This window comes from Symphalangus syndactylus, chromosome 1 (genome assembly GCF_028878055.3).
Source record: "Symphalangus syndactylus isolate Jambi chromosome 1, NHGRI_mSymSyn1-v2.1_pri, whole genome shotgun sequence".
In the NCBI taxonomy this organism is placed as follows: Eukaryota; Metazoa; Chordata; class Mammalia; order Primates; family Hylobatidae; genus Symphalangus; species Symphalangus syndactylus.
The window spans coordinates 63,258,407-63,270,424 of NC_072423.2; the positions used below are offsets into that span (position 1 = coordinate 63,258,407).

At 43.1% G+C, this 12,018-nt stretch overlaps 1 protein-coding gene across 5 annotated transcripts in view; it reads right to left on the bottom strand.

Annotated features, from left to right (window-relative positions):
- The window catches only part of RIOK3 (RIO kinase 3), a 29,731-nt gene extending 19,088 nt beyond the window's left edge, over positions 1 to 10,643 (bottom strand). For 3 of the 5 annotated variants that reach the window (XM_055236264.2, XM_063616035.1, XM_063615942.1), the window contains exons 1-2: positions 10,239 to 10,508; positions 708 to 823 (exon numbers count right to left, since the gene is read on the bottom strand). In XM_055236264.2, the coding sequence (XP_055092239.1) occupies positions 708 to 823; positions 10,239 to 10,301 (179 nt within the window). In that variant the 5' untranslated portion in view covers positions 10,302 to 10,508. Of the gene's footprint in view, positions 1 to 707; positions 824 to 10,238 lie in introns of all 5 variants that reach the window. The other 2 variants (XM_055236254.2, XM_055236274.2) reach the window with 2 other exon arrangements.
- Between the last annotated feature and the right edge of the window lie 1,375 nt (positions 10,644 to 12,018).

The following is a 12,018-nucleotide window of genomic DNA, read 5'->3' on the forward strand; positions in this document are numbered from 1 at the left end:
GTGGGAGTACCAACTAGGATTAAGAGAACTGGGAGAGAAAGCTAAACCTAGAATTCATTTGTTCTGAATGAAAGTATGAGGCCGGGTGCAGTGGCTCATGCCTATAATCCCAGCACTTTGGGAGGCTGAGGCTGGTGAATCACCTGAGGTCAGGAGTTTGAGACCAGCCTGACCAACATGGAGAAACCCCGTCTCTACTAAAAAATACAAAATTAGCTGGGCGTGGCGGCACATGCCTGTAATCCCAGCTACTCAAGAGGCTGAGGCAGGAGAATCACTTGAACCCGGGAGAAGGAGGTTGTGGTGAGCCGAGGTTGTGCCATTGCACTCTAGCCTGGGCAACAAGAGCGAAATTCCATCTCCAAAAAAAAAATAAGAAAGTCTGGATGTTTCATTCACCCATAATGAAAAAACAGATACATATTCATGAAAAGATAAACTACAAACACTTGATCAAAACTGTACCTCATCTAGTTCAACTGCGGCATTAACATGATGTAACTAAAACCCACAGAAACAGTGGCTTGTCCAAGATAATAATGAAAACCAATGCAAAATCAGGACCAAAATTCAAGTATCAGTGGACTCTCAATATGGTGCTTTCTTCTGCACTGCTTTTTCCAAACCACTTGTCATGCCAATTACTCATCAAATCCTAAAACTCTGCTATAAGTTGCTAGATAAAGTGCTTTGTGAATTTTACTTACGCAACTTCAGGAAAAACGGCAGCTTCTTCTTCTAACTGCAATTCTTTGGCCAGCTGTTCACTCATTACATCAGCCAAAGAACAAGATATTGTATTTTGAGGGATAGCCCATGGACACTATGAAAAAAGAACAGCTCAATTCATCATAATGAAACAAAGCACTTCTCATTTTACAAATAAGGTTATATTTTGAGAATTAAACTATGTAGTTAAAAACCAGAAATGAATAACTAGCTATTTGCAGAAATCATCTCAAAAGTAAAAATATCTCCCAGGTCAAATTTAGTCAAGGATATATGTAAACTAAAACAGCCAAAAGCACTTTCTAGCCTGCTAAGTAGGTATATCCTTAAAGCTGAGGGGAAGCATCAGGCCCACTGGCATCCCCCCACTAGCCAATGAGTTCATGTAATTCCTCTTGTTCCAATCCTTGGCTCACCAAGCTACTTTCTGCTTATAATCTGATTTCCCAAGTAGATTTTCTTATAGAAATAGACTATACCAACTAGCACAATTTGAAGCCTAATGAGAAGTTATATCTCATTCTAATTTAAGCATTGAGTCATCTAAGTGTACAAATTATGTCAGCCCCTCTCAAAACATCTTAGGATATGCTAAAACAAAAACAAGAACAGGCCAGGCGCGGTGGCTCACGCCTGTAATCCTAGCACTTTGGCAGGCCAAGGCGGGTGGATAACCTGAGGTCAGGAGTTTGAGACCAGCCTGGCCAACATGGTGAAACCCCATCTCTACCAGAAATACAAACAATTAGCAGGCTGTGGTGGTGCGTGCCTGTAGTCCCAGCTACTCAGGAGGCTGAGGCAGGAGAATCGCTTGAACCCGGGAGATTAGGGTTGAAGTGAGTCGAGATCGCGCCACTGCACTCCAGCCTGGGTGACAAAATGAGACCCCCTGCCAAAAAAAAAAAAAAAAATAGCAAGAACAAACAACAAAATTTTTTTTAATTTTATTTCTTTTTTTTTTTTTTTTTTTTTTTGGAGACAGTTTCCTCTGTTGCCCAGGCTGGAGTGCAGTGGGGTGATCTCGGCTCACTGCAACCTCCACCTCCCCGGGTTCAAGCAATTCTCTTGCCTCAGCCTTCTGAGTAGCTGGGATTACAGGTGTAAGCCACCATGCCCAGCTAATTTTTATATTTTTAGTAGAGATAGGGTTTTGCCAAGTTGTCCAGGCTGGTCTCGAACTCCTAACCTCAGGTGATCTGCCCGCCTCAGCCTCCCAAAGTGCTGGGATTACAGGTGTGAGCCACCAAGCCTAGCCCCAAAATTTTATTTCTGAACTTTAGAAGCTGAGAAACAGGCTCTTAGGACAATATCAATACACACAGTAATATTCTGTCAGACCCAGTTGACCTTCCTCAGTGACATACTCCTGCCTCAGCCTTCTTGAAATCAAACTGTAGGTTTATTTCAAATTCATAATTTTTGAGGGGGCAAGATGCTTTACTTAGCAGCAGCAAATGATTACATTTTATAGCCTACTGATTAAGACCTTTAATATTTAGTAAGATGCCTAAGCATCTCCTGAACTTGTCCAGCTCTTTCCATCCCTCTTCCATAATTCTACTCCAAGGTATCCCATTCGCTGGGTTACTTTCAGAGCATCCTAACGAATCTTTCTGCTCTCAATCTTGGTAGTTTCTATTCTTCACACTGTAGCACAGTAATTGTTCTAAAATGCAGATGTGATGGGTTCCATCTCCTTACTCAAAATCTCTTTTATTGTTTCCCATTGCTTTTAGGATAAAGTCCAAAACTCATTCCTTAACTACTACTGAGTGTCTAATTTAGAAAATAGCATAAAATGGTATCTGTTTTAGCCACAAAATTATTTGATCAAGTTCAGCCACTATAGGCCCTCTAGTTGGTCTAAAGGCCTGCTGCATGACACTCAGAGACAACTGAGCAAGTGACCTTTGTTCAGGTTCCACAGTACTGATATTCAGGAATTTACTTAGCTTAGGCTGTTTGGGTGGAGCACCTATGGGCGATGAATGATAATTATATTTATGCCTGAGTGAATGAGAATCAAGTTTTATCTAGTCTCACCCTGAGATTGAGGAAATACACCTGGTACCTAGCACATACCCACAATACACTATCACAGAACTCTTCCAGGCTTCTGTAAGGCCAGACTTGAGAGAGAAGAGGCTTCTTGAAGGTCTGGTGTGACTTTCATTCACTCAGAGCTTATCTGTAATTGAGTGGAGAACTCTCCTGGTAAGGATTTTAAGGTCTAGAATCTTGAAGCTTTCTAACATCTGGAGAACACAGCTAATTTTTTGGCCTGATGACTCTGCTGACTTCCTTCTGTATCCTCTAGGTAGAAGATACAATGTTGTTTAGCCTAGAAATGTTTCATCTGATCAGTTTCAAAGTCCAGGTTCCAAAAGGCAGGTGACTGTCTAACTCAGAATTCTCAATCACATTTGGCAATGACTAACAGTTGCATAACAGACAATATCTGAATATTCACTATATTTAAGTCACTTGGTTAAATATACATAACTTACATAGATTACTTAAATCACACAATTGAGTAGTTGCAATCCATCCCCATTTTAAGGATTTTAAAACTGAGATACACAAAGGCTTTTCTTTTAACCCAAGAAAACATCATAGATGGAAGTACCAAGCTCTGAACCAGGTGATGCCAGGCTGCACTCTTAGCATTTTGCTGTACAGCTTCCCTATCATCTCACCCTGAAATGTGTGAAGCAAACTGCCCTACTGCCTACAATATAAAATCCAAATTCCCCACCCTAGGCAACACAGCAAGATATCATCTTTCCAAAAAAATTTAAAAATTAGTTGGGCACAGTGGCAAATGCCTGCAGTCCCAGCTACTCAGGAGGCTGAAGTAGGAGGAGGATCATTTGAGCCCTGTGATTGTGCTACTGCACTCCAGCCTGGGTGACAGAGTGAGACCCTGTCTCTAAATAAATAAAATCCAAATTCCTCAGCAAGGGATGCCCTTTACAACTTGCCCTGATTTATCTTTCCAATCTCAACCCTCATCTATCCTACACTCTAGTAACACTAATTATATGCCAAAGATGGCATACTCAGGCCGTGCGCAGTGGTTCACGCCTGTAATCCCAGCACTTCGAGAGGCCGAGGCAGGCGAATCACCTGAGGTCAGGAGTTCGAGACCAGTCTGGTCAACATGGAGAAACACCATCTCTACTAAAATTATAAAAATTAGTATTTTTTATACTAATTTACACTACAGGCATGGTGGCAGGTGCCCGTAGTTCCAGCTACTCAGGAGGCTGAGGCAGAAGAATCACTTGAACCCAGGAGGTGGAGGTTGCAGTGAGCCGAGATCGTGCCACTTCACCCCAGCCTGGGTGACAGAGCGAGACTGTCTCAAAAACAAACAAAAAAGATGGCATACTTTCCCCGCTGCATGCCTTCACACATTCCTTTCCCTACCATTGGTTTTTCTTCCTTATTTACACCAATTAAATGTCACCTCCTCTATAAGGCTGTCTCAATGTTACCAAAGTTGGATCCTTTCCTTTGTGTTCCCATAGCAGTATGCAAACACTGTTAATGCAGAACTCATCACTGTATTAGGGTTCCTGCATTAGCCACAATGGAGCATGAGCCCCTTGAAGGGTAAAGACTTCTCATCCACCCTCAGAGCCCAGCATAGAGCTTTGAATATAAAGAGGCATTCCAGTATTTCCTAAGCAGTATGTGCCAAAAGAAAACACTGGAGTGATTGGCTGCAGAGGTCTGATGCCTTTCTACATCCCTACTAATCTAATGTCCTTTCCCCCAACTTGGAAAGTCTGCCCTTTGGCCTGCCCAGTTCTGGGGTTTCAAGTCTTTTGCCATCTGTCAATTAATTCTGCTAAGGTATTAAAGTATTAGCTGACGATTTGTCAGAAGAGGCAAAAATGACAGGCAGAATTTTGTTATTTTGAGGCAGAGATTGACCTACTCACAGATACACTGAATCAGAAAGGGAAACATGTAGAGACCTCAAACAGCACCAAAGCACCCTCGCTGTCCACTCCTACTGACCCTAGAGACTCTAGAGACTATACTACCCTGTACCAGCTCAACTGGTCCACTTCACACTGAGGCAACTTCCTTGGGTGAGGTAAATAAGTAAAGATTTCAGAACGGCTGCCACTCCCATACTTTGAAATCAAACCCAGACTCTTCAAGCCAACAATTAAAAGCCCTCCATACACTTTTTCCAGGCTGTGAGAGGGACAGCTTTGGGGGTGGGGGGAAGCCTCGCTGCATTTTCCCTACAGGCACAGAGGTTTGCTATCCCAAGTGCTCAGAAAATTTACTGCAGGCTCCGCCTATGAACAGGTACCATAGGTTGTATGTAAGGGAATCCTCCGTCATCTGTGACTCTTCAGTAAACCACTCTTTGTAAAAAATCTAACGAGATGGGGGAAATGCCCTCCATAATCTTGCTCTGTCCTAGCTATCCAAAGCCATTTCCTACTATTCCATTCATCAACACAAACTCCCTATAGTGTCACAATCTGATGGGACACCCCATACAATCCTTTCCAGTCAGCGATTCTTCTTTAAAGGACATCCGTCAAGCTTTTAACCAGCCTCTTGGTTCTTTCTTTCCTGTTGCTAAATAACCCTAAGACCCACCCTGTTTTCCTCTCCTTTGCTAAACCGCCACCACTGAACTCTGTTCCTTGGGGTTCTTCACTACTACCGCACTCTCCCCCACCTGCCTGGCTGCACATTAGTGGGGAATCATCTCCCTTTCCTTCCACTTCCTAAAGATATGACCTTCACTGCTTGTATCATTTTTTTTAAAGGTTTCCTGAAGACAATTATGGGTAAAGAATCAAGTAAAATTAAAAACAGCAGCCGGGCGCAGTGGCTCGCGCCTGTAATACTAGCACTTTGGGAGGCTGAGGCAGGTGGATTGCTTGAGCTCAGGAGTTCAAGACCAGCGTGGGCAACATAGTGAAACCCTGTTTCTACTAAAATACAAAAAAAAAAAAAAAATTAGCCAGGCGTGGTGATGCACACTTGTAGTCTCAGCTACTCTGGAGACTGAGGCACGAGAATTGCTTGAGCCCAGGGGGCGGAGGTTGCAGGGAGCCGAGATTGCACCACTGCACTCCAGCCTGGGCGATAGAGTGAAACTGTCTCCAAAAAAAAAAAAAAAGAAAACCAGCAAACATGAAAGAGGCACACAGTAACAAAAATTCAGTCCTCTGCTGGAAGCGAGTCAAGAGAAACATAACCTACAGAAAGTTCCCCTTTCTAACCATACAGCTAGAAGACATAATCTGTCTAAGTAGAATATTTAAGTAAGTAATTTTTCAACTCAAGACAAGTGTCTCTGAAAAAAATAATCTGGGACTACATAACAACACTAATCCATTTTTAAAAATGTTTTTGGTTTTAGAATAGTCTTACTTTTAAAAAACTAGAAAAAACTGCCAAGACAGTACAGTTCCCAAATACTACACTCGGTAGTTTATCCTATCAACACCTTGCATTAGTATTATACGTTTGTCACAATTCACGAACCAATATTGATACATTATTATTATTAACTAAAGTCCATACTCTACTCAGATTTCCTTAGTTTTTCTCTAACATCCTTTTTCTGTTCCAGGATCCCATTCAGGATACCACATTACATTTAGTTGCCACGTCTCCTTAAGCTCTTAGGCTGTTGAGTTTCTCAGACTTTCCTTGTTTTTGATAACTTTGACAGTTTTGAGGAGTACTGCTAATTTATCTATTTTTTTACAACTCTCTATCAACAGAGCTACACGCTTCCTCACTTTTGCTTACACTTTGCCAATCCTCCCTTCTTGGAATATCCCCTAAAATTCTTTGTCCATAATAGTAGTTCAGCATTTTGTAACTTGTACCCTGGTACTCTGGGAGAAGGATCCCCAAGACCCATTCAGAGGGTCTACAAAGTCAAAATTTTCAAAATAGTAATAATACATTATTTGTCTTTTTAACTCTCATTCTCCCAAGAGTGTGGAGTTTTCCGGAGTCTACATCAGATGTGATGACATCATCACTGATGGCTAATGGAATGTGTGCTTGGTATTCTCATGTTTTCTAAAATTTTCTAAAGAGTAGATTTAAGATATAAATGCATTTTTAGATATTTAACCTAGTTTGTTCTCAGTATTTCTACTATGCTCTTATTACCCACCTTCACTTATATCTGCTACAATCTACTTAGCTGTGAGGATGGATTTTCTTCAAATACTTCAACCTCACAACAGGTTGAATGAAAAAAGAAGATAGAAGAACCCAGATATCTTCTAATAAGTCAGATGTTAGAGATTTGCAAAAATATAAAATACTGTTCACTAATTTTTGTTTTCAAATATAGTTTTCTTTTGGCCAGGTGTGGTGGTTCGCACCTGTAATTCTAGCACTTTAGGAGGCCAAGGTGGGAAGACTGCTTGAGGCCACACGTTCCAGACCAGCTGAGCAACACAGTAAGATCTCAACTCTATTTTTTTGTTTGTTTTCTTTTCCCACTTTTCTCACATGTTCTAATCTATTTTTTTGTTTTCTTTAAATATAAAAATGTTATTTATGTTAACATATGACTTTTTTTTTTTTAAAGCCAGCCAAATTTAGCAGTGGGGAGGTTGTATATCAACTTTAATGACACTAATGTTAATAAGTTCTGATAACCCACTACCATCACACTAGCATGACTTTTAAATGACTTAAAATTTTTCTATTTCTCAGTTTTAATTTCAGATTGATAAATATCAATTGATATAATCAATGTAAACAAAAGATATTTGGGGTCCTCAATTTTTAAGAGTATAAAGAAGTCCGGGCCGGGCGTGGTGGCTCACGCCTGTAATCCTAACATTTTGAGAGGCCAGGGCAGAAGGGAGTGGGGTACTGCTTGAGTCCAGGAGTTTAAGACCAGCCTAGGCAACATAGTGAAATCCAATCTCTACAAAAAAAAATACAAAAATTGGCTGGGTGCGGTGGCTCACACCTGTAATCCCAGCACTTTGGGAGGCCAAGGCGGGAGGATCACAAGGTCAAGAGATTGAGACCATCCTGGCCAACATGGTGAAACCCCATCTCTACTAAAAATACAAAAATTAGCTGGGCATGGTGGCGTGCACCTGTAGTCCCAGCTACTCGGGAGGCTGAGGAAGGAGAATCGCTTGAACCCAGGAGGCGGAGGTTGCAGTGAGCTGAGATCATGCCACTGCTCTCCAGCCTGGTGACAGAGCGAGATTCTGTCTCAAAAAAAAAAAAACAAAAATTAGCTAGGTGTGGTGGCACTGGCCTGTAGTCCAAGCTAATCAGGAGGCCAAGGTGGGAGCCTGCCAGGTCAAGGCACAGTGTGAGCTGTGATCATGCCACTGCACTCCAGCCTGATCTAGTCTCACCCTGAGATCCTGTCTCAATTAAAAAAGAAAGAGGCCAAGGTGGGCGGATCACGAGGTCAGGAGATCAAGACCATCTTGGCTAACATGGTGAAACCCCGCCTCTACTAAAAATACAAAAAATTAGCCGGGTGTGGTGGTGGGCATCTGTGGTCCCAGCTACTCGGGAGGCTGAGGCAGGAGAATTGCTTGAACCTGGGAGGCGGAGCTTGCAGTGAGCCGAGATCGCAACATTGCACTCCAGCCTGGGAGACAAAGCGAGACTCCGTCTCAAAAAAAAAAAAGAAAGATGCTGGGCATGGTGGCTCACGTCTGTAATCCCAGCAGTGTGGGAGGCCAAGGCGGGTGGATCACTTGAGGTCGGAGTTTGAGACCAGCCTGGCCAATACGGTGAAACCCCGTCTCTACAAAAAATACAAAAATTAGCTGGGCGTGGTGGCGGGCACCTGTAATCTCAGCTACTCAGGAGGCCGAGTCACAAGAATTGCCTGAACCCGGAAGGCAGAGGTTGCAGTGAGCTGGGAACAAACCACTGTACTCCAGCCTAGGCGATAGAGCGAGACTCCATCTCAAATAAATAAATAAATGAAAAGGAAAGAAAGGAAACGAAGGAAAGGAAGGAAAGAAGTCCTGACTGACTAAAAAGTTTTGAGAATCCTTCCATTTTTCAAAACCCTCCTCAAATCTTCACCTCCACTATGTAGGCTTCTGTAATCACTTTGGTTTTCCAAAAGGGTAGAGGAAAAAAGGATTAATGATAGTACTTTCAGCCTGTTTCTAATTGTTTTGCCTTTCAAAACACTGTCCTCCCAATAGAGCGTCTATAAATCCCAGAAGCATTTTTGTTGCACAATGAAAATGGAATTTTATAGTTCTGATGATGTACACTTAAATAAAAATATGACTTAAATAGTTTATTACTGAATTAGTTTTGTAAGTGAAATTTGTTCTGAGATTAGGATGTATTCTGAATAGAGTGTGTCTCATTTGACATTTTTACCAGCCTTTGCCAATGCTTAACTGAAGGACTTTAACATACAGAGTATATATTTATAATACTAGTCTGTCTACTGATTTCATCCTTTTATGTCTGCTAAATCTTGAACTTGTAAACAAGGTCTTAAGGAAAAATAACACAAAATAACATGCAGACGTAACCACATTTGCCAGTGCAGTATCTCAGATTCTTCCAACAGTTGTATGAGAACTTTTACAAAATTAACTTTCGGTTACTTAATAGCTAATTATTGACCCCTTTTCCTGTTAAGGCCTAGCCTGAAGATCTAATAAGTTTCACAGGTGACCTTTTAAATGGGAACAAATATTCTGTATTAGCACGTAAGGAATAATTATGAAGCTAAAAAAACTAGACTCCTTCACGACCTTAATTTGTGGAACAAAAAATCTCAACGGAAGCACTCTGCTCTCAAGCAGACCCTCCATAAAGTGGCAGACAAGTATTTTCATCCGTATAATCAAAGTATCATGAAAAAGACCTGCCTGGAAACCAGAAAGCAAATGTGAAATAAAGGTCTTTAGTTTGCCACTCTATGAAAAAGTTTAAACGTCAAAGCTTAGGCAGATAATGAAATTCATAAGCACTTTACAGTCCGTGGTGCGCACTTGAATTTTAGCGTCGAGGGAGGAGGGTGCGCCTGGGTTTTATCTTTTACTGCTTCAAAAACAAGAAATTTCCAAACTGGGATAACCACACTTGTCAAATTAAGTAAACAGCTGCCTAAACCAACTTTCTGTCTGGCCAGCTGTGTATTCGGCTGACTCACTTGGCCAGTGAAAAACAAGATCGTGCTTGTTTCCCCTCCAGTATCAGCGTGTGTAAGCCAGTCCTGCTCAAATACATGCTACGGTGATACAGAAAGTACGCTGAAGAAATAGAGAGCCCTAACCACTCAAGGTGGCCTTTGGGAGATCCAGCCGCCCTCCGCCCCTCTTTCCGCTCCCTCCATCCCCATCCCGGCACCCCCGCGGCCAGTGCCCCCTTGCCGAGATCGGTGGGGTCCCGCCCCAGAACTTCCCGAGTCGCCTAGGATGCCGCCCTCTCCAAGCTTTCCGAGAGAACCAGCCCGTGTGACCAAGGCAAGTACTCCAGCCTCGTCTGCCACTTACCTTGCTGGGTCCCCAGGCCGCTGCCGGCCCGGGCTCAGGCGATGCCACTCCTACCAGATCCATTCGGGGATGAAGGCAGAAACAAGAACAGAGCAGAGAGGTGGCAGGACGGGAAGCAGGCTCCGCCGAGGAGACAGGCGGGGCAAGGGCGACTGGCTGCTGATGCCGGAGTGGAGGTGACAGATGGCGGCGGCGGCGACGGCGACGGCGGCGGCCGCGTCCGGAACTGGATCTCTTCTCTTCCGCCCTCTTCTCTAGGACAGTCGCTTGCAATTGGCCGCACGCCCCTAGCTCCTCCTTAAGGCACCTTTCCCCGCCCCCGGGCAGGCTACTTCCGGCCGCTGACCGCCGGGCGCGGGGAAGCAAGAATCAGCTGGCTGTCGCTTGGGGTCACGTTGCCTGTGTCGGGCAGGGCAGGGCAAGAACTGGGTGTGGCTTCCTTTGGCCCAGGCTCTGCCCTGTCCCCGCACTGCCATCTCCTTCTTTCCCCCTTGGCACCCCAAAAATTGCCGCTGGATCTAAACTAGATTAGACTGGTGGATTGTAAATAAATAAACACACTAGGCTCTGTTCATTCATTATTTCCTGGAGCAGTTCTAAAACTGGGATGACTTGGGAGAGAGAAAACGGCAGGTTTATAGAGGGAAAGGGCCTGGAGAGGACGGTCGGAGTTTGTGGTGGTGGTTGTTGAGGGGCGGGGCGTGGAATGCGGAAAATGTGTAAAATGTGTTATGTAACAGTGAACAAAAATAAGACTGCATAATAAAACTTTTGATTCTGTATTTTGTAGACAGATTCTAATAAAATGACCAAATAAAAGATAACTAAGCATTGCATTTCACTTAGTATATCAATGCACTGTTCAAATCTTTCATTAACTTTTTAGTCCTCAAAATTATCCTGAGAGATAAATTCTATCATCTCTATTTTACTGATATTGAAACTGAGGCACAGAGAGGTAAAGTAATTTAGTTGAGGTCACACAGATAACAAGCGGCAAAGCTAATAAGGGGTGAACCCAGACAATCGGTTTGGGAACTGGACTGGCTGTACATTATATTTTGACTATAAACTATACACTGTCTATATGTTGTATATTCAAACATTCTAAAAATAGGTACTGAATAACTGTTTTCCCTAAATCTCAGTTCCGAGTTAGTATCTCTAACTGTCCACACTTGAGAGCCCTGGGTTACTGATCTTAATGATTTCCATTAGCATGCAATCTTTGCCTCCTTTCCATTCCAGGTGAAAACATGTTCTGAATCCTCCAAACACTCCTACTGCAATAAGGCAAACTACAGCCATATGATAGGATGCAGACGTGTGCTTGGCAAATGTTGCCTATATATGTGAATGTGTGTGGAAATTGTGTTCCTTCCTAGTGTTCAAAGGATTACAATTGGAGGATAAATAGCTTAAGAAAAATGGGTGTAACTATTAATAGAAACGGACTTCTCAATTTTGGTTAGGAAAAAATAGGAGAGGCCTGGGCATGGTGGCTCGTGCCTGTAATCCCAGCACTTTGGGAGGCCAAGGCGGGTGGATCACCTGAGGTCAGGAGTTTGAGACCAGCCTGGCCAACATGGTGAAACCCCATCTCACTAAAAATACAAAAATCAGCAGAGTGTGGTGGCACGCACTTGTAATTCCAGCTACTCAGGAGGCTGAGGCAGGAGAATCACTTGACCCCGGGAGGCGGAGGTTGCAATTAGCCAAGATCATGCCACTGCACTCCAACCCGGGCAACAGAGCGAGACTCCGTCTCAAAAAAAAAGAA